At 42.0% G+C, this 23,301-nt stretch overlaps 1 protein-coding gene across 1 annotated transcript in view; it reads right to left on the bottom strand.

The window, feature by feature from the left end:
- Positions 1 to 8,378: 8,378 nt before the first annotated feature.
- LOC124550615 (GTP-binding protein Rhes-like) overlaps positions 8,379 to 23,301 on the bottom strand; it is a 475,888-nt gene continuing 460,965 nt past the window's right edge. Inside the window, exons 4-5 of the mRNA XM_047125341.1 lie at positions 13,188 to 13,451; positions 8,379 to 13,148 (exon numbers count right to left, since the gene is read on the bottom strand). Of these exons, the coding sequence (XP_046981297.1) occupies positions 13,089 to 13,148; positions 13,188 to 13,451 (324 nt within the window). The 3' untranslated portion in view covers positions 8,379 to 13,088. The remainder of the gene's footprint in view (positions 13,149 to 13,187; positions 13,452 to 23,301) is intronic.

Genomic DNA, 23,301 nt, shown 5'->3' with positions numbered 1-23,301 from the left:
CCCAGGTGGCGAACATGGCCAATAAAATCCACAAAATAGCAAAAAACGGGTTTTTCTTAAATAGGTAAAACTCTATAGCTCCGATCGAACAGTGTTAAACAAGAAATTTCTAGGGCTTAAAAAGATCTCCCGACTGTTGTTTTATAAGTATCGAGTGCCTCATTAAGTTTAGAGATATATAAAAAACTGTTAAAATCGATTATTTTCCAAGAATCGATATATCTCGAAAAACATTTTTTTAATTTGTCGAACGAATATGTTCAGTAACTAGTATGTATAGGGACATTAATATATACGAGTTACAAAGAACCTGCTCTTTAACTGTTTTTTTCGATTTATCTTGCTAGGTAAGGAAGCTACTGATACTTACAAAAGAGCAACTGATAGATCTTTTTAAGCCTAACAACTTCCTCTCGTAACATTTTTCGATCGGAGGTATATTTTTTACTTATTCAAGAAAAACCGTTTTTCACAAATTTGCGTAGTTCTTGGCCCTGTTCTCCATCATGGATTGAGTTTTATGAAAAAGAAACTGTCTTTAAAAAATTTTAATTTCCTATTTGCTCAGGTAGTAAATTCAGCAACCAGTTCTGCATAACGTTACTGTTCTCGGGTATGCAGCTAGATAGTGTAATCATCGTGACAGAATACTTCAACGGACCAACTAGCTCCTGGCTTCAGGTGAGTATACTTTCTGGAACTTGTGGCTCCTTTATACACCTCGGCCAATCCACCACGCGAGTGCTACCATTAGCACTGCTGCTCTCAGGTGTAACTGAACTCGTACTGTACCGGGGGAAGAAATAAGAAAAACGATATTTTGCTAGTAGAACACTGAAGGCATCTGCTGGTCTACCTGTGGACCGTTGTTGCTTAATATCAGATAAATAGGTTTCGAATTGTTACTCGAAGGGGATCCCTTATCCCTCTTAACGTTATCAGATAATCGAATTTCAGTAGACTCCTTCAGCGGCAAGCAGGAACCGTCATCTGTATCATAAATCTAATGTTCCTCATTGAGACAGTGTTCTGTCACTGCGGATTTGTCTGACTGAGCAAACAAGAGTGACGTTGGTGTCAAGATTACTCCATTACCCGGCTGCGTTCCCTGGAAGAATATCATCAGTCATTACGCCGGGAAATTCTTAAATAATAATTCTTATACCAGCAGACGCTGTTAGCAGTTGAGAGGTATCCAGTGTTGTCCCTCTCTCTCTCTCTCTCTCTCTCCATCTCTCTCGTGTGCGTAAACTGGTGTGATGCATGTAAGTCAGGGCACAATGGCAAATTACATCTGTATGTGGAAGTGACGGTTACAAGCTAGTGAGACTGTCAGCTGCCGTTTACATTGGGATTATCCTGCAAGAATTGGCAGAATGGGATTTAGCCAGCCGGAGTGGCCGTGCGGTTCTAGGCGCTACAGTCTGGAACCGCGAGACCGCTGCGGTCGCAAATTAGAATCCTGCCTCGGGCATGATGTGTGTGGTGTCCTTAGGTTAGTTAGGTTTAAGTAGTTCTAAGTTCTAGGGGACTGATGACCTCAGAAGTTAAGTCCCACAGTGCTCAGAGCCATTTGAACCAGAATGGGATTTAGTTGCTAGTTGGCGGTGCTGAACAGTATGTTTTTGACTTAGGTCTGCATAATATTACTGTTCTCGTGTATGCAGATTGATAGCGTAATCATTATGACAGAATACTTCAACGGACCAACTAGCTCCTGTCTCCAGGTGAGTATGCTGATGCACAGTCTTTCTGGAACTTGTGGCTCCTTCATACACCGCGGTCAACCCACCACTGCTGAAAGGCTATTCACTGTGTGTGTTATTGCTGTAGGAGCATAATAGTGTGACTGGTATGTTGTAGTACGCCTGCTCGAGGTTTTGTACGGCGTTGTTCTCGAAGCATTTGATTTCTTCATGGCGTTGTTTTCTTAGCTGAGGCCCCGGACCGGATGGTGTCGTTTGTTTGTCACGTGCAATCTTGCCTTCTGGAATGAAATAATGTCTTCAAGCTGTAAGATTTAATGTTTTCGAAATTGATGGATTTTCAGATTTTACTGAAAAAGAAGATACTTCCTTCTCTCTGAGGCTTGTGAAATAGTATTACGCTTAGTATTTTTTGTATTGGTTATTTGTGTTGCTACCGTGTGCCTTTCAGGTAATGTGAAAAGACTGAAATATGTCACCAAAAGCAATATTTATTGGAAGAGTTTTTAAGTAGACTATTTGATGTCCTGTTGGCGCCAACATACATACTATTTTGCTAAAGTTATCGTATTAAATCGTTTTTAAATATTTACTGTGCTGTTAACGTCAGGATTACATCAAATACTTGTACTTTATGTGTTTGAAGAGTTGGCTATGAAACTTAGTTTGTAAAAATTGCAATAAATTTCTACTCGTTTTTAAACGCCTTATGTGCTTTTGAAGATGAAAACTGATTTGTTTTGCCACTAATTGTATCTAAATGCATCAGACTATTAAGCTGTGGCTCTTTGGCTGATTGTGACTTGATTGTCAATGTCAATAAAATTCACCAAGAGCTGTGTACTTTGAAGTATTATTTTGCATTATTTTGAAGGTTACCAGTTTCGGCATTTCATTATGCCATCTTCAGGCCCCACATTCTTCTATCCAAATAAACGAACTTGTCGTATAGCGCCACAAATTACTGGATATCTTGAATTCAATCGTTATACAACTGCTTCATTGGAAGACGTGACGCACTGCAAAGAATTATAAGATATCCATCTTATCCCACGATATAGATTATTAGAGGCAGTGGAAAGAGGAGGAAGGAAGTATCAACGAGAAAGAATTGACCGGTTGTATGGCGGAAGAAAGACACAGACTGAGAGACATGACACAGAACACACAAAGTCAAAGTTTTATTGTGACACAGTGTTGAGATTTGCCGTGAAAACACAGTAACATTCTTATCCACTTAATAAATATCCCTATGATTCCATGAATCAGATACCTGTTCATTTTACTGGCTAGGTATATGCATAGAAAAGCAGACATGAGGAAGGGAAAGAAAGTATACAAGCTGAGCAGAAATAAACGGAGAATAGTTCTAGCAACGATACAGACCGCAAATTGGCACGCCCACTGACGAAAGTGATTCTGACTGACTGCAATGGTTCAACAACTGGGAAAGTGTATCTCGGACATTACGAAGCTTGTTGTCTGTTTGCATACTACTGTTGTGAGCTTCTGTGGTAAGTGAGGAAGGACCGTGAAATCAAGAATTGTTCGTAAAGTTACGTTGCTGCGTCCCCACGGTACCTAGGGGTCGGAGGCTGCGATCGGTGACAGGTCTAATGACAGAGTACAGTGCTGGTGCAGACACAAGTGTTTCGGAACAAGCCGATCATCGGTCATTGCTGAACATATGGCTCGGCAGTAGACGACGCCTTCGTGTTCCCATGTGGACCAAACAACATCGCAAATTGTGATTGCTACGGAATGGTGGAGACTGGACTGTGGATCAATGGGAAAATGTAGCCTGGTAGGATGAATTACGTTTCTTATTACATCAGGTCGACCGTAGTGATCAGATACTTTATCTAAGCGAGCAGCTGCTTGAAACACGCACTGCAGCAGGGATGTAGGCCAGTGGGGCCATTTTTACATGTGTGGGACATTCGCTAGACTTGCAAGGGACCTATGGTAGCAACGCCAGTATGACACCCAAGGGCTACACGAACATTACTTCGCTCCAGTTGCGTCTCTTAGTACTTGGTACCTTCCCTCAAGGCGATTGCATCTTCCAGCAGGGCCGGCCGGTGTGGCAGAGCGGTTCTAGACGCTTCAGTCTCGAACCGCGCGACCGCTACGGTCGCAGGTTCGAATCCTGCCTCGGGCATGGATGTGTGTGATGTCCTTAGGATAGTTAGGTTTAAGTAGTTCTAAGTTATAGGGGATTGATGACCTCAGATGTTAAGTCCCATAGTGCTCAGAGCAATTTGAACCATTTTCTTCCAGCAGGACAACTGACCGTACCACGAAGTCAGCATTATTATACTATAGTGGTTTTAGGAGCACGATAGTAAACTCATATTGGTTTCTTGCCCACCAAATTCGCTTGATTTGAACATTGTGGAATACAACTGAGACGCCACCTGGCGCCAGCTCTGCCGCCACCAACCACCGACCTGTAATTTCAGCGATTTGCAAAAGCTTCGACCGAAGAAGTTGTAAAAATAAATGTACTCCACGAGGGTGCCGCAGGCGTGGGATATTTTCAACTTCAGCTAGTAAGAGACTATTCAGTACCAGACTGAAGTGAAAAAAGTAACGGGATACCTCCCAATGTTGTGTTTGACCTCTTTCTGCCCGGCTTGCTGTGCAACTCGGCATGGCGTGGTCTCTGAGCCATGGCGCTCGATTCGATATATGGCTAACGAGCTGGTTCGCGATCCTCGCATGCAGAATTGGCTGGCTGGTGGTACGAGGAAAATCCGAGAGAGGGCCCGAACGATACGGCGCAACGAGTGGGATCGCGGGGTATAGGGGGGTCGCCATACTGTGAAAGGGAAGGCAGTTGGGAAATTGTTGTGGATACGGCGAGTACCGCGTTCGGAGCCGAGCGAACTGACCATGCTGTAGTCGGTGGGGTTGCTGTCTTCGTGTTCGTGTGTGTGGTGTTTGAACACCTGTATCAACGCTTGTAGGAGCTGATTCAGGTGCTGATTTCCATCGAGGACTTCTCGACAACACGTGTGGCCAATTACAGTTTCTGATTCTGGCGAGACACTTCACCGCTAGGAGGAGTTGATTCAGGTGCTGATTTCCATCCAAGACTTCTCGATAACCCATGTGGCCAATTTCAGTTTCTGATTCTGGTGAGACAATTCGTATGATAAATGCATGTTTGCATGTAAAGGAATCGCTGCTTTGAACTTCTAGTGGAGCTTATGGACAAGAATTCTACCGTTTGTGGAGGTGCAGTAAGTCGCTGTCTATCACAGCCAATGTTCCGGAGCAGTATAGTATGTGACAGTCAACATTTTGTACAGCCATGCCCTTATAAGGCTAATATTCCATCCTGAGTTTAGTGGCCGTTGTTGATGTTCCAGGAACAAAATTAATTGCCTGACATGTGATTAAGTTCCCAGTTTCTTGTAGCTTAAATTCAGAGCCATAGATACTGTTTGTGGGGACCAATGTAGGAGCGTCTGTCTAACTTCCCTTGAGTTAAACTGGTTTGTTCCCTTTTGTAGGCGCTCACCTTTGTCATCAACATTTCGGTGATTTAAAATTGTAGTCTGTTGAAGTTCAGTCCATCCGTGGGCCTATGTCATCTCCCAAGTAAACGGACGATAGCCATAGGTCGGTCACAGATCTGGCGCCGCTCTCTTAGGGACCGACCGATCTAGCTGTTAGAAACGTCCGAACCATCCCATGTCTGTCTCTTTACGGTTCAAGGCCGGAGAAAGGACAATAATAAATTTGTCGTATATATCCAACTTTCTTAAACACATCTTATGGCTGTTAACATTTAAATTTGGAGCTTTCTTCACACTGACCTGTTCTTTCAACTCATCATTTGCTGTTCGTCGTGGCGCGTTTTGATCTTAAATATCTTGTAACACAAACTGCTATCAGTTAAAGACTTAGCGAGCAAGTTGACACAGTTTCATAATTACGATTACTAATTGGAAGGTTATTAACAGAGTTTAGTAAGCACCATAGCGCAATTTTCTGAAACTGTAGGTATCACTGAAATTGTTTCAAAAACATAAATTGTTATTGAGGATTGGTTTGATAAGCCCCAGGTGCGCATTTTTCTAAAACTGAAAATTTCGATTAAATTGTTATTGACAAATAGTGTATTCAGCGCTAGGTGCATGTTTTATTTAACTTAGAATTTATTGATATCCTTACGAACATCTCTTTTACTTCCTTAACAACATTTTGTTTAGTGTGCATACAGCATTTCATTCGTTATTTCATGCAGGAAGAAATATGCTTAATTGTGTCAATGCACTCACTGGTTAAACTTGTACAAATAACTTGTCACCATGCAGTCTGTGAATGATTCTGTTGCTGGGCTAACCCTTACACTCGAGACCCTTGTTGGCTGAGCCTTGTGACCTGTCCCCATGACCACCCTTTCAGACTCAACAAGTTGTTGGAATTCCCATGCAGAAATATTGAGCCATACTGCCTTTATAGCCGTCCATAATTGCCAAAATGTTGTCGGTGCCTGTGCGGGATGTTCCAGAAACCTTCGACGGGTGGCCACACCATTGGCTCGGATTGTCGAGCATATTTTTCAGACTAGTAGTGAATAATTGTGGCCCTGTGACATGGCACACTGCCAATCATAAAAATTCCATCTTTGTTTGGGAACATGGAAACCACGAATGGTTGCAAATGGTCTCCATGTAGCCTAACCTAGTCATTTCGTCAATGATCCGTTCAGTTGGAACAGAGGACCCAGTAGATTCCATTGTGTGCCTACCACCAGCCTACACAGTACTTTATTGACAACTTGGGTCAGTGGCCACGCTCAAACCATCCATCAATTCTCACCAACTGACATCAGCACTCGTCTCACCAAGCTACGGATTTCCAGTCGTCTAGAATCCAGCCGATATGGTCGAGCTTAGAAGTGCGCTTGCTACCATAGCCCATTAACGCCAAATATCGCCGCGCTGTAGTAATAGATACGCTCGTCGCAATGTCACATTGATTTCTGCAGTTATTTCACGCACTGTTGCTTATCTATTAGCACTGGCAACTCTAGGCAAAAGCCGCTGGTCTTGTTAGTTAAGTGATGGCCGTTGGCCACTGCGTTGTCCGTGTTGTGGTGTTCAAAATGGCTCTGAGCACTATGGAACTTAACTTCTGAGGTCATCAGTCCCCTAGAACTTAGAACTACTTAAACCTAACTAACCTAAAGACATCACACCCAACCATGCCCGAGGCAGGACTCGAACCTGCGACCGCAGCGGTCGCGCGGTTCCAGACGGTAGCGCCTAGAGCCGCTCGGCCACCCCGGCCGGCTTGTGGTGTTCTCGGCACACTCTTGACACTAAGAATCTCAGAACATTGAATTCCCTAACGATTTCCGAACTGGACTGTCTCATGCCAGGAGCTCCAACTGCCATTCCGCGTTCAAAGATTGTTAACTCTCGTCGTGCGACCATAATCACGCCGGAAACCTTTTCACGTGAAGCGCCTGGGTACAAATGACAGCTCCAATATTGCACTGCCCTTTTATGCCTTGTGTACGCGATACTACTGCCATCTGTATATGTGCATATCGCTATCTCATGACTTCAATCACCTCAACGTATTTTGGCTGTTAAAGACACGGATCGAACGTTTCATATTTGTTGGAGGCTATATATTGGATATGTTAGTCATAATTTTACTGTCTACACATTCCAGTTTGCATGAAGAAAACTGGTGAGCAGTTGCACAGAATTAAATTGCACAAATAAATTCGAGAAAAGAACAAATATTACCTTTCACAAGTAGATGGATAATTCTTAGATGTTTTATATGTTAATTCACTAGTCTGATAAATATATTTACAATGTGATTATATAATGTACGTGCTTTCCTGTTCCAAAATCAAAGCCTTTGGACAAGTTGTTGAATTCTGTCAGGAGGCAAGATTTTCTACAGAGTAAACAATTTTCTACGTTCGGATGACTTCAAGGAAAGCTGTTTCCTTCCGAACTACGTAAATTTCAGGAAGCTGAAAGTTGGTGCCGTTCCATTACCTTTCATTTTCCGAACCTTATACAGTAGAATGTAAATTAATGTTTGAAAACCATACAGCTCATCCTATTTTAACTGTGCAACTTTAAAGACACTGAGGAGCAAGCAAGAGGAGATTTTGCGTATAAGTTTACCACCACAATGGACCCTATTTAATTTTTCTGCTGTTCACTGGAGGTCACTTAACAAATTGTGGGACCTTGGCTTAGGCATAGGGTGACACTTGCCTCCGGGAACGTATCAAGAACCTGTCGAATCGTTGCCACACACAAACTCTGCTGTGTCGTGTTCCCAAGGCAGACCAGTACACTATTAAATAGGTGGTCATTACGTCTTGGCTCAACAACCCAGTTTGTCAGGAGAGTTCGCAATAATTCTGTAGCTACAGAGGTTGTGGCCTTTTGTCTGTGTTATACATGTTTTTGTTTAGTCAATAAAGCACACAGTTCACGTTAAACTGACACGTGGCCTATACCAATCAGCCATAGTACTGCAAAAAATTTGAATTTTAGCTATTAGTTTTGCCACTCGTTTACTTTTGGACAAAGACAATCATCAAACATAAAAACAAAGTTCATAAATATTAGTCTTTTATTAATAAAATTAACACATATGTACAAAATACATCAAACTGTATGGCAATCAGTTGCATGAATCATGTGGTCGTGACACATACAACCAGCTAGATGTAGACAATGACAAAAAGTGTTAAAATATTTATAAACAAACTGGTTTAAATTGTTTATAAACTTACCAAAACTTCTACTACAATGACGCTTTTATGTTGTATTGTATTACATATAACACTGTAGTATATCTAAGTTTTCTGCGTTTCATTTCTACAACATTGTGATATAACGAAATGACAATGAGTTATTCATGCATGAGATTCTTCTAATACATGCAAGATGTGGTACTAGGAGTTAATATAGTACTGAGGGGGATAAATACTGGTATAATTCCGCACAGTAATATCTTATTCCTCACATAATTTCTTTCTCTGGCTTTCTAGACACACAACAAACTACATACATCGCGCAGAAAGCCTCTCACTGAAATCTGTCATTAGTTCATGTGTGAGCATGCAAATAATACATGCCGGATGTGCTACTAGGAATAAATATAGTACTAAGGGGGATAAATACTGATATAATTCCTCACGTAATCCCTTTCTCTGGCTTTATGGGCACGCATCAAACTAAATATGCCGAATGTTATCTTTTATGAATTGTTCCGAGTTATAGCAGCAATTGATTTTTACATCATGCAGGATGTCAATTACTCTTGCTGAAATATATCATTACGTTATATGTGTACTGTGATGGTGTAACATACTTAGGAGGTGTGTTGAAGCGTTCATCACTGAAGGACGAGATATAAATTACTTTTGCGCTGTAACTTAAACATGGAGCAGACTAGAATCTATCAAACACTTAAATAAATTATTCGAATAACGCGTAAAGTATTTATATGTTGAGAAAACTGCAGTATCTAGTGACTCATGCTCATTGGTACAGAATCATTTTGACAGCACAGAGCACTAATAGATATATTTTGGGATATGGGTAAACTTTCTGTATTGATATTTAGACTTACGTTTTCCAGTTATCTTTCTAAGCATTGAAGACTAACGCTGTATTCTAAGTTTAGATTTAGCGTGCGCGATTCAGTATAACGTAAAACGCATGTACACCATACATGTTCGAAAACTTAATCTTTTATATTATGTGTATGGGTTCTGAAATAATTCTCAACACATTTATCGAGCATCTGTATGGTATAAAAATAGGTGACATTCCACAGAACCAACTACTGCCTCAGTCCTTTTCGGAAGTTTAGAGATCAATTTCATAATGTTCATTTTTTTATCAATAATGACTTATTCTACAGAAATTAAGCAGTAGATATGATGGATTCTAGCTCCTATTTTCGATGAAGATGTGATCAATGTATTTGCGACGTAATTCCTAGTTCCTATTCAACATGGCACACTTAATTTGACTCAGTACATAGTATGGTTTCTGTTCCCTTAACTGAATCAGATGATGATATTTTCTAAATGCGTCATTAAAAAGTGTGGTCACAAGTATACTTGTGGCTATTTTACTATTATCATAACGTCCATAACAGCCATTCTCCTTCTCCTATCTAGTGAGCAATGCATTGCCTTTGTATAGCACTGAGGGGCAGCTACGACAATCATCTGTTACCCTTAAAATTCACACTACGTGTCACTGTCTGCAGTAGTGTTGCCTGTTCACTAGGGTTCGCAACTAGTAACCGATCTGAGACGGTAAGTGTCAGTTCATTGCATTCAGAATACTCGTACTTGGAGATTTTGGCACAAACTGGTGTGTCCTGTACATCTTACCTCGTATAAAATATTTTCGATTTTGTTGGTGAAATCGAACTTTCCGTGGACATAGTTTGTTTTCTTCGATAACTTCTGTACTACAGTTTTCTTCGACGTTTTGAAAAGATGAGTGATGGACAATCAAAATATAATCAAAAAATATTTACTACAGACAGCTACAGACCTGAAACAACATTGGTACTCATCAAGCCGATAAACGTGAATATTCAATATACAGACGCAGAAGCATCGAAAGATATCTTATGAAGCTCTTCGATTCAACGATACAGTGACGATAATAATGTCTCACTTGCCTTCATTGGCGTCTAAAAACGCTAGTGAATGACCCGGCAAAGCTCAGAGGTTGCCTTGTAACTGTATAAAGGAAGAAAAGAGAGCAACCGTAATTTCCACCCCAGTGCTCATATACCTGAGGATATTGGAGCTTTCAGCAAAGCAGAGTCCCCAACGTCGTGAAGGCAACGTTTTTGTGATCGGTCCTTATGGCACACAAAGCCAAGGTAAGCGTAGCGCAGTCAGTAGCAGCGCCTCTCCCCGCCTTTATTCACAAAACTCTTTTCCTGTACGAAATCGTGCTGTTACAAGACAGCGAAACGAAGCGCTTGTTAACGAAATTTTTATATGAAAAGCTGTTTCATGAAACATATTTGACAATATAGGGGCTCTTTGCATCGTCTCAAAACCCTATCTATATTTCCAGGACGATATATTGAAATGTTCTTAGGTTCAAAATAATATTTAGTGAACAGTAAATACCCTTATTGAGAAATCACAGCAATAACAATGCTTTCTTATGCTATCAATATCGCAGATCTGTATCTTTAAGAGAACGTAATTATTATGATAGGGCTGTGAAACATTTAGCAATTTAGTTACACGACAGTAGCAAATGATACAAGACGTAGTAAAAACAAGAAAATGCGGATTCCATAGTAAATTTAACCGAAATAGAAAATGACCGTAATCCACATTAATGGACAAAGTCTGTATGGAAATAGATTCCATCATATATTGCAGGTGGACACAATTTTGTAATTAAGTTTTGAGATTTCATTCTTCAACAGCTGCAACATTCAAGTGAGATGCTTACATTTTACGCACAACACGATTAGCAGAAAGAAACGTGAACATAAATTTGCTGTCTTGGTCTCATTGCTCCACGAAGAAGCATGCTATCGTTTCCTGGCATTTTCATGTGTATGCAGCGACCACAAACCAAGCTTTACAGAAAAATATACCTGTTACTATCCCTCTACAAATATCACTGGAAAGCGTCGTAAAGGAGTGCTCCTGAGAAAAGACGCTAGTGTAGTGTACGAACAAGAAAATGAAAAAAGGCTAAAAATATTTGTTCTGTCAGCACTACATATATGTGCGTAAAAGCTAGAGTGCACAAATAAAAATGGAACACACAAAATGACGGAAACGATGTCTACAAATCTTATATGAATTCCAAAAAATCGTCGTTCGAATAGATTAAGTGATATTCATATAGATAAGTGTAATTACAGAGGGTGCTACAATCCCAGTATAGAAATGTTACAGCCATCAAACACACATATATCTGGGACCATTGAAGTCACAAAGATTTACAAAGTATCATGTAATGATATCGTCATCTGAATGATTAAAGAAAGCATTAGGTGAAATTTAGAATACATAATATAATTAATAACCCACATGCCTTACAAAATCTGTGATAAATACATTGTCACTACAAAATTTCCACATCAGTCTGGTACCTATGACGCAATGAAATGAGCAACTTTAATCGAAGATAGATCTTTGGCAATCATGCGTGATCAACATTGCCTTGGAATGAATTGAAATAGCTAAGTTGTAAATGCTTTCTAAAGTTAATGCGAAATGTTAGGCAAAATAATCAAGAAAAGAAATAATTTGAATGACACAGAGAACTTGTGAGTTGCAAAGATAATCAGCCTCTCCTCAATTTCATTCCCACTCGATTCCACACAAAAATTTTGCTTTTTAACAACCGCCTGAGTTCTTATAATGGTCTTGTTACAGTATTTCCTTTAGGAAGACAAACAAACTATATATAATGACTGATGAACCATTAAAATATAACATCAGAATAAGATTACCCGTCGAACTTTCGAGGACTCTCCACAATCGACGGTAGGAGAGCTTGAAGAGACCTCGGAAATTCGACTAACTGTATTGAAGCAATAAGAGTATTAGGTGTAAATTATTTAATCAGTGTGCAGACAGAGATATTTTGTAAATAGCTGCTGGTTACTACACAGATAATTTTACATTGTCTGCTCCAAAAGTGCGATCTCACTTTTGTCTCGTTTAGTCGCAACCTTCGCTTAAATATCGGTGCGAATTGAATTCCGTTTCATCATTTGCCAGAAAACGTCAACCTTGCAAACCTTGTACATAAAACACAACGGGGACACATTAAGCTTAAACTGAAGCAAAATGGTGTGAGCTTGGTTACCAGTTACGGCACACAGCAAACACTTCAACTTCACTCGACCCGCCCTCACGTAAATTTTTAATTAACATTGGCTGCAGATAACAGTGTGCTAAGCATTACATGGCAATACAGTATTCCTCGAAGTTGCCTGCTCAATTATACGTGAAGTATCTGGTTAAGTAATAATCGCAATTTCTTTACTGTATGTCCGCAAACTTTTTCTCTTTGAAGCGCAACAAAACTAGAGCTCCATTTGTAACGATGCTGTTGCTGTTCCAGATGATGTTGGCTGGAAATGAAACAGTTGTCCCTTCAATAGTAGCTCGTGCAAAGGACTGAAAGTAAACTGCGAAACTGCTATAAGAAGGCTGTCGAGGTTAAGCTCGAAATGCTCGCCATGTGCCCCACCTGAAACTTTAAAAAATTCGTGTTCTGGGCGCTGGTAGAAACGCGATCGCCCAAAGAAGCCATTTGCGGAGCCCCGCCATATCCAATACTAACAGCGGCCGACCAGCGGCCGTGAAGGGTGAGGCGCTCATGCGACGGAGCAGGAGTTCCTCTTGAGCATGTAGCGCGTGCCGCGGGCCTGCTGCCCCTGCCCCTGCGCCTGGCCGTGGCCGTGGTGCCCGCCTGCGGTCGGGTAGTTGGGCAGCGACTGGCGGCGGCGGCGCACGGCCGGGCTGAGGTTGTAGCGCACCTTGGCCTGCGCCAGCAGCGCCTTGAACACGTCGATGATATGCGTGTTCTCCTTGGCCGAGCACTCCACGTAGCCGCACTCCCACTCGAATAGTGCCGTCGTCTCGGCCACCTCGCGCGCCACCTGCCTCTCGGCGTCCGGCAGGTCATCCTTATTGCCCACCACCACTATGGGCACGCCGTTGCCACGCGCTTCCACAATCTGCAACACGATATTACAGTTCTTCTTAACTCCCTATTGGGACAGCGTCACTCACAGAAATATACTTTCACTCAATTTTCAATCAACTAATTTGGCAAGCAGCAAAGGACTTGGAAGAGCATAAGATCTTTCAACATCGCAGGGCGTCAGCAATCGTTGGTTAATATATTAAAAAACTAAAAACCCGACTCGATTGCGAAAAAAGCACCTAATGTTAAGTGTTAACCCAGGTTTCGGCGTAGATAACTACACCTTCTTCAGAACAACAATAAAACCCACAAGTGCTTAAGAAGACCTTTGTCAATAATTAAAAGAACACCATAGCTATTCATTTATAAACGAAAAAGAAAAGGAAAAAACAGTACATATGTATAAAGTCAAAACCACTACTTAACTGAATGGTGTACGCTCCACCTCACACCGGCCTATGGTCGATGGGCCATGACCCGGCATAAACTGCTGCTACAAACGGTCACTCACTTACAAGCCTGACCCGCTATCTATGCACAAGCGCAAGACAAGGGAAGTTACTTGATTGCGCATGCGCATACGAATACGAGAAAGTTTATTCATGGGTCGGGGCCAAATAGCCCATATATTTCCAACAGTGGATCAACGTATATCAAACAATGAAATGGATAGAACAAGCGACGAGCTAAATAGGAGATAAAACCTAAAAATAACCGCACACGGTTGCTTATGCTAGTAAAGAAACTTACGTATTAAGCTACCTATGACAACAGGAGGAACTCTAAAAACTATACCAAAAGCCAGTAGTTAGCCTGGGGGGGGGGGGCGGGGGGGGGGGGGGGAAGGGAGCTGACGGGATGTCATCTAAAGACGTCGTGGTAATTAAGATACAGGGATAAAACGTGAGGTGTTCAACGGGCTAAAATCACCTTCAACGTAAAAGGAAAAGAGGATAAAAAGAAAGAAGATGAACAGCTTGACCAACCGCGCTCGCCAATCAGCGCGCGCATGTGATAATCGCACGATCATCAGATTTACAAGTACGAAGAACAAAGTAAAGGAGCGAAACCTTCAAAAAAATTTCTATTTCTTAGTAGGAGTTGGTCATAGAGGATATTGTCTTTAGCATGTTGCAGATGCTTAAAGATCTGCATATCTTCCAAGACATCCAGTTTTAAGCCCTTATCCTCGGCATGAAGTAACTCGACATTAACTAGAGGGCTCGGCGCATGAGCCGTTTGCACAAGGTGTTCCGCATAAGTAGAGCCCTTAGTACCGTCACTGCTTCTAGTAGGAATATACCTGAGACCCAGATCTCGCCCCGTTTGCCCGATGTAAAATTTTGGGCAATCCCCGCATGTAATTTTATATACTCCTGATGGGAAACGTTTATCGCTCTTACTCTGCAAGGAGTGAATGAAATTCCTATGTAAACTATTATTAGTAGAATAGGCGACTCTGAAGAGCGACTTGGAAGAGTAGTTGAACGGTATGGACAGTGTCTTGAATGGAGGATATAAGATGACCATCAACAAAAGCAAAACGAGGATAATGGATTGTATTCGAATTAAGTCGGGTGATGCTGAGGGAATTAGATTACGAAATGAGACACTTAAAGTAGTAAAGGAGTTTTGCTATTTGGGGAGCAAAATAACTGATGATGTAGAGAGGATATAAAATGTAGACTGGTAATGCCAAGGAAGGCGTTTCTGAAGAATTGAAATTTGTTAACATCGAGTATAGATTTAGGTGTCAGGAAGTCGTTTCTGAAAGTATTTGTATGGAGTGCAGCCATGTATGGAAGTGAAACATGGACGATAAATAGTTTGGACAAGAAGAGAATAGAAGCTTTCGAAATGTGGTGCTACAGAAGAATGCTGAAGATTAGATGGGTAGATCACATAAATAATGAGGAGGTATTGAACAGAATTGGGGAGAAGAGGAGTCTTTGGCACAACTTGATAAAATGAAGGGACCGGTTGGTAGGACATGTTCTGACGCACCAAGGGATCACACATTTAGCATTGGAGGGCAGCGTGGAGGGTAAAAATTGTAGAGGGAGACCAAGAGATGAATACACTAAGCAGATTCAGAAGGATGTAGGTTGCAGCAAGTACTGGGAAATGAAGAAGCTTGCACAGGATAGAGTAGCATGGAGAGCTGCATTAAACCAGTCTCAGGACTGAAGAACACAACAACAACAATTTGGCAATAATAACATCATTCAAGTACAGATGTTTAAAAAGTGGCAGGTCGTTTGCAAATGCCATACAATGTCAAGAGGTGCAACAAAAGAGAAAAAATACGTAAAGAGGGTGCGTAAATTTATTTACCTCTCTCTACGAGCTGTGCTTTCTGTCTTGTTTACCTTTAATCCCTGATGAAGTGGTCAAGGCGGGCTGCTTGAAGACTGATGCACTGTATTGCTCCATTATTTTCAATCAAATTTCAAAATAACTGGGAGGAGATATAGCAAGACGAGTTGTCACATACAGAAAAAGTTTACAACGGTGCTCCCGCACCATCTGCTCGCTACATTAGAAAACAGTGCGTCACAAGTACCATATAAGTATCGGGGCTCCACTGACTACCTGCACTCTTTTCCCGTCTGGTGACCAAACAATGTAACTACTACATTATAAGTTGAAGAAAAGAAGCATCAGTAAAGAATTATCTGAATGGGAAGGAAGTCGGTAGATCTGATGTACAAGTACAGACAAAGAATTAAATAAAATTTTGGAAAAATGTTGGATAATTTATTCAAGAGAACGAGCTCCACAACTGAGCAAGACAATAACACATTGCTCCACCTTTGGCAGTTATGCAAGTAGTTATTTGCTTGGTGTTGATCGATGGAGTGGTTAGATGTCCTCCCGAAGGCTGTCGTGCCCGATTCGGCCCAATTGGAACGTTAGATGGTCAAAATTCTGAACTGTTTGCAGAGTCCTCCCCATAATGCCCCGAATGTTCTCAATTGGGGAAATATGCAGCTGCCTTCCTGGCTAAGATAGGGTTTGACAAGCACGAAGACAAGCAGCAGAAACTCAAGCTGTGTATCAGTGAGCATTACCATGCAGAAATGAAGGTCAGGATGGCTTGATAAGAAGAGAAACAAAACGTGGAGTAGAATATCATCGACGTACCACTGCGATGTGAGGGTGCCGAGGATACCAAGCAAAGGGTCCTGCTGTGAAAAGAAATGGAACCTCAGACCATCTCTCCGGGTTGTCAGGCCATCTGATAGTTAAGTCAGGTTGGTATCCCACCACTGTTCACAGCGTCCCCAGACACGTCTTCAGTGATCATCACAGCCTGGAATCTCATTGATTGGATTTTAATTATCTTCAGTGATGAGTCTGAAATGTGCCCTGACGATCAGTGAAGTCGTGTCTGGAGATGCCCCGTACACCAGTGGGATACCAACCTAACCGTCGCCCGCCATATGGCCCAATAACTAGGAGTGGTGGTCTGGAGTGCCATTTCATTTCATAGCAGGACCTCTTTGTCATCTGTGGCGCCCTTACAGCACAGTGGAATGTCGACGACATTCTACACTCCAATCACAATAAAGGCTTTCACGACCGGATGTTTCAGCTGCGGAGAATTCTTCCGGGTTGTATGGCCATGGTCCATGGAAGTCCAAAGCTACGTTGGGCATCTTCAGAAGTGCTCCTGGTTGTGCAGAGACTTGCCGACTGACAAGTCGGACGTCGAAGAACGGCCTAAATACCGTGCAAAGTGGGCGTGGTCTGGATTTCACGTGATATCAGAGATGAACCTTGTCAAAGATAAAATATAACTATCGATCATAGTATGTCAAAGATAAAACTTCTCATCGATTCTGTAGCGCCACTGTCCATGTATCGCTAAGTTTCATAGCTTCTTCTTTTCTATTAAAATTATCTCCATGTTTATATATTTCGATGGCTTCTCTATATAGCCGTGGGTAATAGACCAACTAAGAAAATAGGCAAAGCACTTCGTTCAGTTAAGGATAAACGTCCCCCTCTGTCTGAAAGTGGTGTACACAAGATTCCGCGTGCATGTGGTAGGATCTACGTTGGAACTAAAAAGAGAAGTTGAAGGAACATAAAAGTATTTGCCGACTAGGGAAAACAGGCAAGTCAGCCGTGGCGGAACATGCTCTTCACTCGGGTGATCACGTAGTGAAATTTGCGGAAACTGAAGTTTTATGTACTACGACGAACTATTATCCACGGCTATATAGAGAAGCCATTGAAATATACAAACATGGGGATAATTTTAACAGAAAAGGAGAAGCTATGAAACTTAGCGATACATGGACAGTGGCGCTACAGAATCCATGAGAAGTTTTATCTTTGACGTACTATGATCGATAGTTATATGTTATCTTTGACAAGGTTCATCTCTGATATCACGTGAAATCTAGACCACGCCCACTTTCCACGGTATTTAGGCCGTTCTTCGACCCCCCACTCGTTCCACCTCCTCCAGTTTGCCGATGACACCGCCTTCCTCGCCCTTGCCCCCACCCTGCAACGCTCCCAACGCCTTCTCCAATCCCATCTTGACCGGTTCACCGCTTGGTGCAACCAGTGGTTGCTCAAGGTCAATCCCTCCAAAACCCAGGCGATCATTGTAGGCAAAACCACCCCTTCCTTCCGCCTCCTTGATTTCTATCTCACCGTCTATGGCCGTCCTATCGCCCTCACTCCCACCCTTAAGTACCTTGGCGTCACCCTCGACCGTCGCCTCTCCTGGACTCCCCATCTCCAGACAATCCAAGCCAAGGCACGTTCCCGACTCCGTCTCCTCAAGCTCCTTTCCGGCCGCACGTGGGGTCTGGACCCCTCCACAATCCTCCACACCTATAAATCCCTCATCCGCCCTATCCTTTGTTACGCCCATCCAGCCTGGATCTCCGCCCCCCCCTACCTTCTATAAATCCCTCCAAATCCTTGAACGCCATGCTCTCCGCCTTGCCTATCGCATCCGTCTCCCCTCCCCCACGCGGATCCTGTATGATCTCATCCCCTTCCCCCACCTCCTCCTTTTCCTTGAAAGGATACGTATCCTGTACACCTCACGTAAACTTGATCCTCCTCACCCGCTCGTTTCCCCGCTCCTCTCCCACCCCCGCCCGCTGCCACGCCTGTATTCGCACGTCCCACCCGGTCTCTATCTCTCCACCCTCCATACCCTCTCCCAAGGTGGCTTCCGCCAGCTCCCTCTCCCTGATGATGTCCTCGTCCCCTCCATCTACCCCTCCTATCAACTTTGACCCTGCCCCACCCCCCACTTCCCGTGTCCTTTCCTTTCGGCACCCTCCCTCCCTTCTCTTCTCTTCCCTTCTTTTTCCATCTCCCTGTCCCCTCCCTTCCCCCTCTTCCCCCGGGCTTCCTCTCCCCCTTCCTCCCTCCCCCCTATCTCCCCTGCCCGTGGCATCTCTGCTCTCCCCTCTCGCTCTCCCACTCCCCTTCCTCCTCCTCCTCTCTTGGCAGGTCCCCGGACTCGCACACGTATAGTGAACATTCGCGCGCCGGAGATCGTCTCCTTTTGTGCTTCGTGTGTGTGACGTCATATAGTGTTTTTGGTGTCCGCCGTCCCACTCCTACGTTCACTTGTGCCGTCGGACTCACCAGTGTTTTGTGCGCCATGCCGACGTGTTTTCAGTGTTGTTATCGTCACATGTGAACGACTCCGTGTTTTTTTTATGTCTCTGTGACCTCTCTCTTTTGCCCGTCACCTTGTTCATTGTCATTCACCATGTTTTATACTCTTGTAAAACGCTATGGCTGAAGAGCGGCGTAGTGTGCCGCTGCCAGCCTACCTGAATTGTACAGGTTTTCAAATAACAATAAAGAAAAAAAAAAAAAAAAAACCCCCACTCGTCAGTCGGCATGACTCAGCACAACCAGGAGCACCTCCGAAGATTTCCAACGTAGCTTTGGACGAAACGTCAGGGATAGAAGAGTTCCATGGACCACGGCCATACAGTCCGGAAGAATTCTCGGTACCATTCTACACCCCGTTTTGCTGCTCTTCGTGGCAGACCATCCTGGGCCTAGATTTCAGCAAAGTACCTGATGCTCACACACAGCGATAGTTTCTACTTCTTGCCTATTACAGGTGGGGCCCTCCAACCAGATTAGTAATTTGACGACGTAACATTATAGATGAACAGAATTTTACTCGATATCTCTCAGAAGGCCGTCCAACAACTCTATTAATCGTTTTCAAGCTGAATAACTGCTAAGGTGGACAAATCATTATTAACTTGCTCAATTAATGAAGATCTTTCTCTTGAATAAATCATCCAATTTTTCTGGGATTGTAATCATTCGTTTGTCTGTCTATCGATTTCTGTCACATTGGGATAATTCCATCGTTGTATGTCGTTTTTTCTTCTGTTAGAGTTTATTCTGTTAGTCACTGGCTACCGCTAGACGACAGTATGAATTAAATAGTACCACTGGGTATAAAAGAACAGCTTCTCACAGATTTGTAAATGACTGATAATTCATGATATTGTATTTAATGAGTTAATGACTTTGTAAAGTTAATATGTTCAAGAGAACATTGTTGATGATCTGAAAGTGTATATATGACGACTGTATCTTGAGAGAGGGAGTTTTAGTTTGTAAAATAAATAATATTGGTGAGGCAGGCGGAAACAGTAATTGCAGATTACTTCTTTGAAGCTTTTTGACGCATTAAGAAGGATACGCAGTTATGCAACGTGTTTATCCTTACGTATCTGTGGAGCGCACAGTGCATAGTTCACAGTACTAGGCGGTAGTGAGCGACGACTGGGCGGGTAGTTGAAAAGTTGAGAAAAGACAACGTCATTAAGAGGTTTTGGAAGTGCATTTCAGTGACAAGATGGTATTAAAAGCAATGTAATCTCTGTGTGTGGCATGGCCAGTATTAGTTAGGTTTATTAATAAGTTGACAAATGGTCCCAAAGATTCGGAGACTCCACTTCTCAAAATAGTAGCCACAAAAATAAGGAAGTGGAAGTATACCAAGCAGCTCGCCAGTCGTGAGTGCTTTGCTGTTTCATTGTGCACCAAATGAACTTCATCAGAGATTGAGAAACTGTTATAAATTTGTATATTGCCAAAATACATGCCGTGACAGTATGAGTTGTTGGCCTACAACTGACTATGCCAGGGAAATGACCATTGTCCTCATGACACTATGTAAAATTAGATCTGGTTGCCATCTGTTTGTAAAATATTAAAATGAGAACGTGTTTTTATAAAATACAGTTAAATTGATATTTTAGATTTTAAGTCAAACTTTAATTTTAAAGAATTTGATTAAAGAGTGTTTTGGTAAATATTGCAATTCCGAAACTGAGTAAAAACTGGACTTACTAGTTATTATACTTCAGCTTAATTTCTCGGGATACCGAATTCTGTAGAACTCTTATGAGTGAGAGTGTTTGACATTTCGGTGTCCTCGATTTCCATTATTAGGACAGATTTATTGTTCAAGGAATCCGTACTTGGTATTTACCTTGACTCATGTTATTAATAAATGAATAAGTCTTCATGTATTATCCTGAACTCAATCGATTGCAAAGTTTTATTCTGTCCCACCACGCAAGCACACTACAATGTGCGTGCAAGTGTAGTCTTGTGTTTGTGCTGATGTTTATGATGTCAGAAGGAGAGTTTGAAGCCTAGAGCTCCTCTTGGATGGCATGAAGAGGGCCCCCGAGATTAACGTACCCATCCCATGGATGGATCACCATCTACAGTGCCATGTGCGTCAATTCATTACAAATGGTGAAATCTTTCATCCAGAACATTGGTGAAGAGTGTGAGGATCAGGGAATTAATCACACCAACTGTCATTGCCTTCAGAATGAGATTTTCACTCTGCAGCGGAGTGTGCGCTGATATGAAACTTCCTGGCAGATTAAAACTGTGTGCCCGACCGAGACTCGAACTCGGGACCTATGCCTTTACTTCTGCCAGTATCTCGTCTCCTACCTTCCAAACTTTACAGAAGCTCTCCTGCGAACCAGGAGAGCTTCTGTAAAGTTTGGAAGGTAGGAGACGAGATACTGGCAGAAGTAAAGCTGTGAGACGGGGCGTGATTCGTGCTTCGGTAGCTCAGTTGGTAGAGCACTTGCCCGCGAAAGGCAAAGGTCCCGAGTTCGAGTCTCGGTCGGGCACACAGTTTTAATCTGCCAGTAAGTTTCAAGTGTCATTGCCTTTCTGGGAAAATACTAGCGATGGAAATTTTTGCAACGCCAGGATTTGAACGTACGATCTCTGAATCGAGCGCGAGCACACGTATGTGCATTAGCGACTTAGGTTTTGAACGCTAGGGATTGGGCGATTTGAGATGTTGTTAATATGCTTCTAGGACAATGCGAGCCCATCAGAAATGTAAAAGCCAATTGTGGATAACGCCATCTATAGAACATAGGATGTTTGTGTATTTAAGAGAGTAAAATCGATGACATGTGCTGCAGTGTACATTATACACACAGTATTCTTCACGAGAAATATTTGTTATCTTCAATTTGGTTATTTTGTAACTGTCTGAACGTAAGATGTGTCACGTTTGATTGTGTAAAGACCGGAAGAGCTGAGTGTTATGTAACTTATTCCCTTAACCTCTTTAGTCCCGTGCACATATTAAAATGCAAGTGTGCTACTATTGCGTTATTTGCGTTTTGCGAATGCTAGTTGACAAAGAAAGACGCTCAAAATTATTTCTGAAACCATATTGAATTCTTCATAGATGATATAATGTAAGGTATCCCAGGACTCAAGCAGGACAATTACACACACAATTTGCAGCTTCTTCTTCCTTTATCACAAAAAAAAAATTGTATACGTTACACACATTCCTCATATTTGCTCTGCATTTCGAGATAGGTTAATATACACACTTGGCATCAAAACTTTCAACAACTGTAAGTAAATAACTTGAAATACTTAAACAAAGTTACCATAGCAAAAGTGTATTTGTTCTTCCTGATATTACCACACGGATTGCTGTTAAGTTAACATTACTTGTCCTCCTTTAATTTTATTTTGCTGTTCCTGATATTACCACACGGATTGCTGTTAAGTTAACATTAGTTGTCCTCCTTTAACTTTATTTTTTGTGGGATGTGAAAAGAAATTCCTGACAATAGTGAAGGAAAGCATCACTTTGCACTGGTCTCACCGTACAAAGATAAGCGCTTTGCAGCCTTATGCCCGGAATTTTGACTTATTCTTCTGAACACGTCAGACAACCCCGGAAATCAAGTTGAAAAAATATAATGCCACTTCCAATGACGTAAACAAATTTGGCATTGAGTCCCGTGGTATCATATATGATGCCCAAAAGTTTAAAACTCATAAATCCGTTACAGTATTAATTTATAGTTAGCTAATAACCGATGAATGGATGTAGAATTTTAACAAGTTATTAAAACCTGTGAAAAGTCTTGTAATTAAAAAAAGACTTGTCTTTCTCTTCATTTCGCCAAGACATTCTGTGCATTTATAGAATCCGGAGTTTGTAATGAAATCCGACAGCTCGAGATGCTTTGCAGAAGGACGAACAAGTGATCATTGCGAGTGTTATGTGTATCGTACATTATACCACAGGCTAGAAGAAGTTCAACTGCGTGCGCGCCCGAGAAAAAAATACAACCCGAACGTATCGTATATGATGCCTCGGGACTGAAGAGGTTAAATCTACTCTGCCATGTTTATCAGTGTATGAAAAATAAAACAATAGGAGCAACAAAACCAAGGACAAGCCTTTTTTAAAATAGTGCTATTCAATAATCTTTGTAACTCTTTTTAGTGTATCTTTTGTCTGCAGGAAGGACATTTGCTTGTTTAAATTTATGTGAATGTTAACATAAATTTACATCTTTCTG

The sequence above is a fragment of the Schistocerca americana genome, chromosome 1 (genome assembly GCF_021461395.2).
Source record: "Schistocerca americana isolate TAMUIC-IGC-003095 chromosome 1, iqSchAmer2.1, whole genome shotgun sequence".
Taxonomy (NCBI): Eukaryota; Metazoa; Arthropoda; class Insecta; order Orthoptera; family Acrididae; genus Schistocerca; species Schistocerca americana.
The sequence above is the reverse complement of the archived record's forward strand: the minus strand, read 5'-3'. Positions and strand labels throughout refer to the sequence as shown.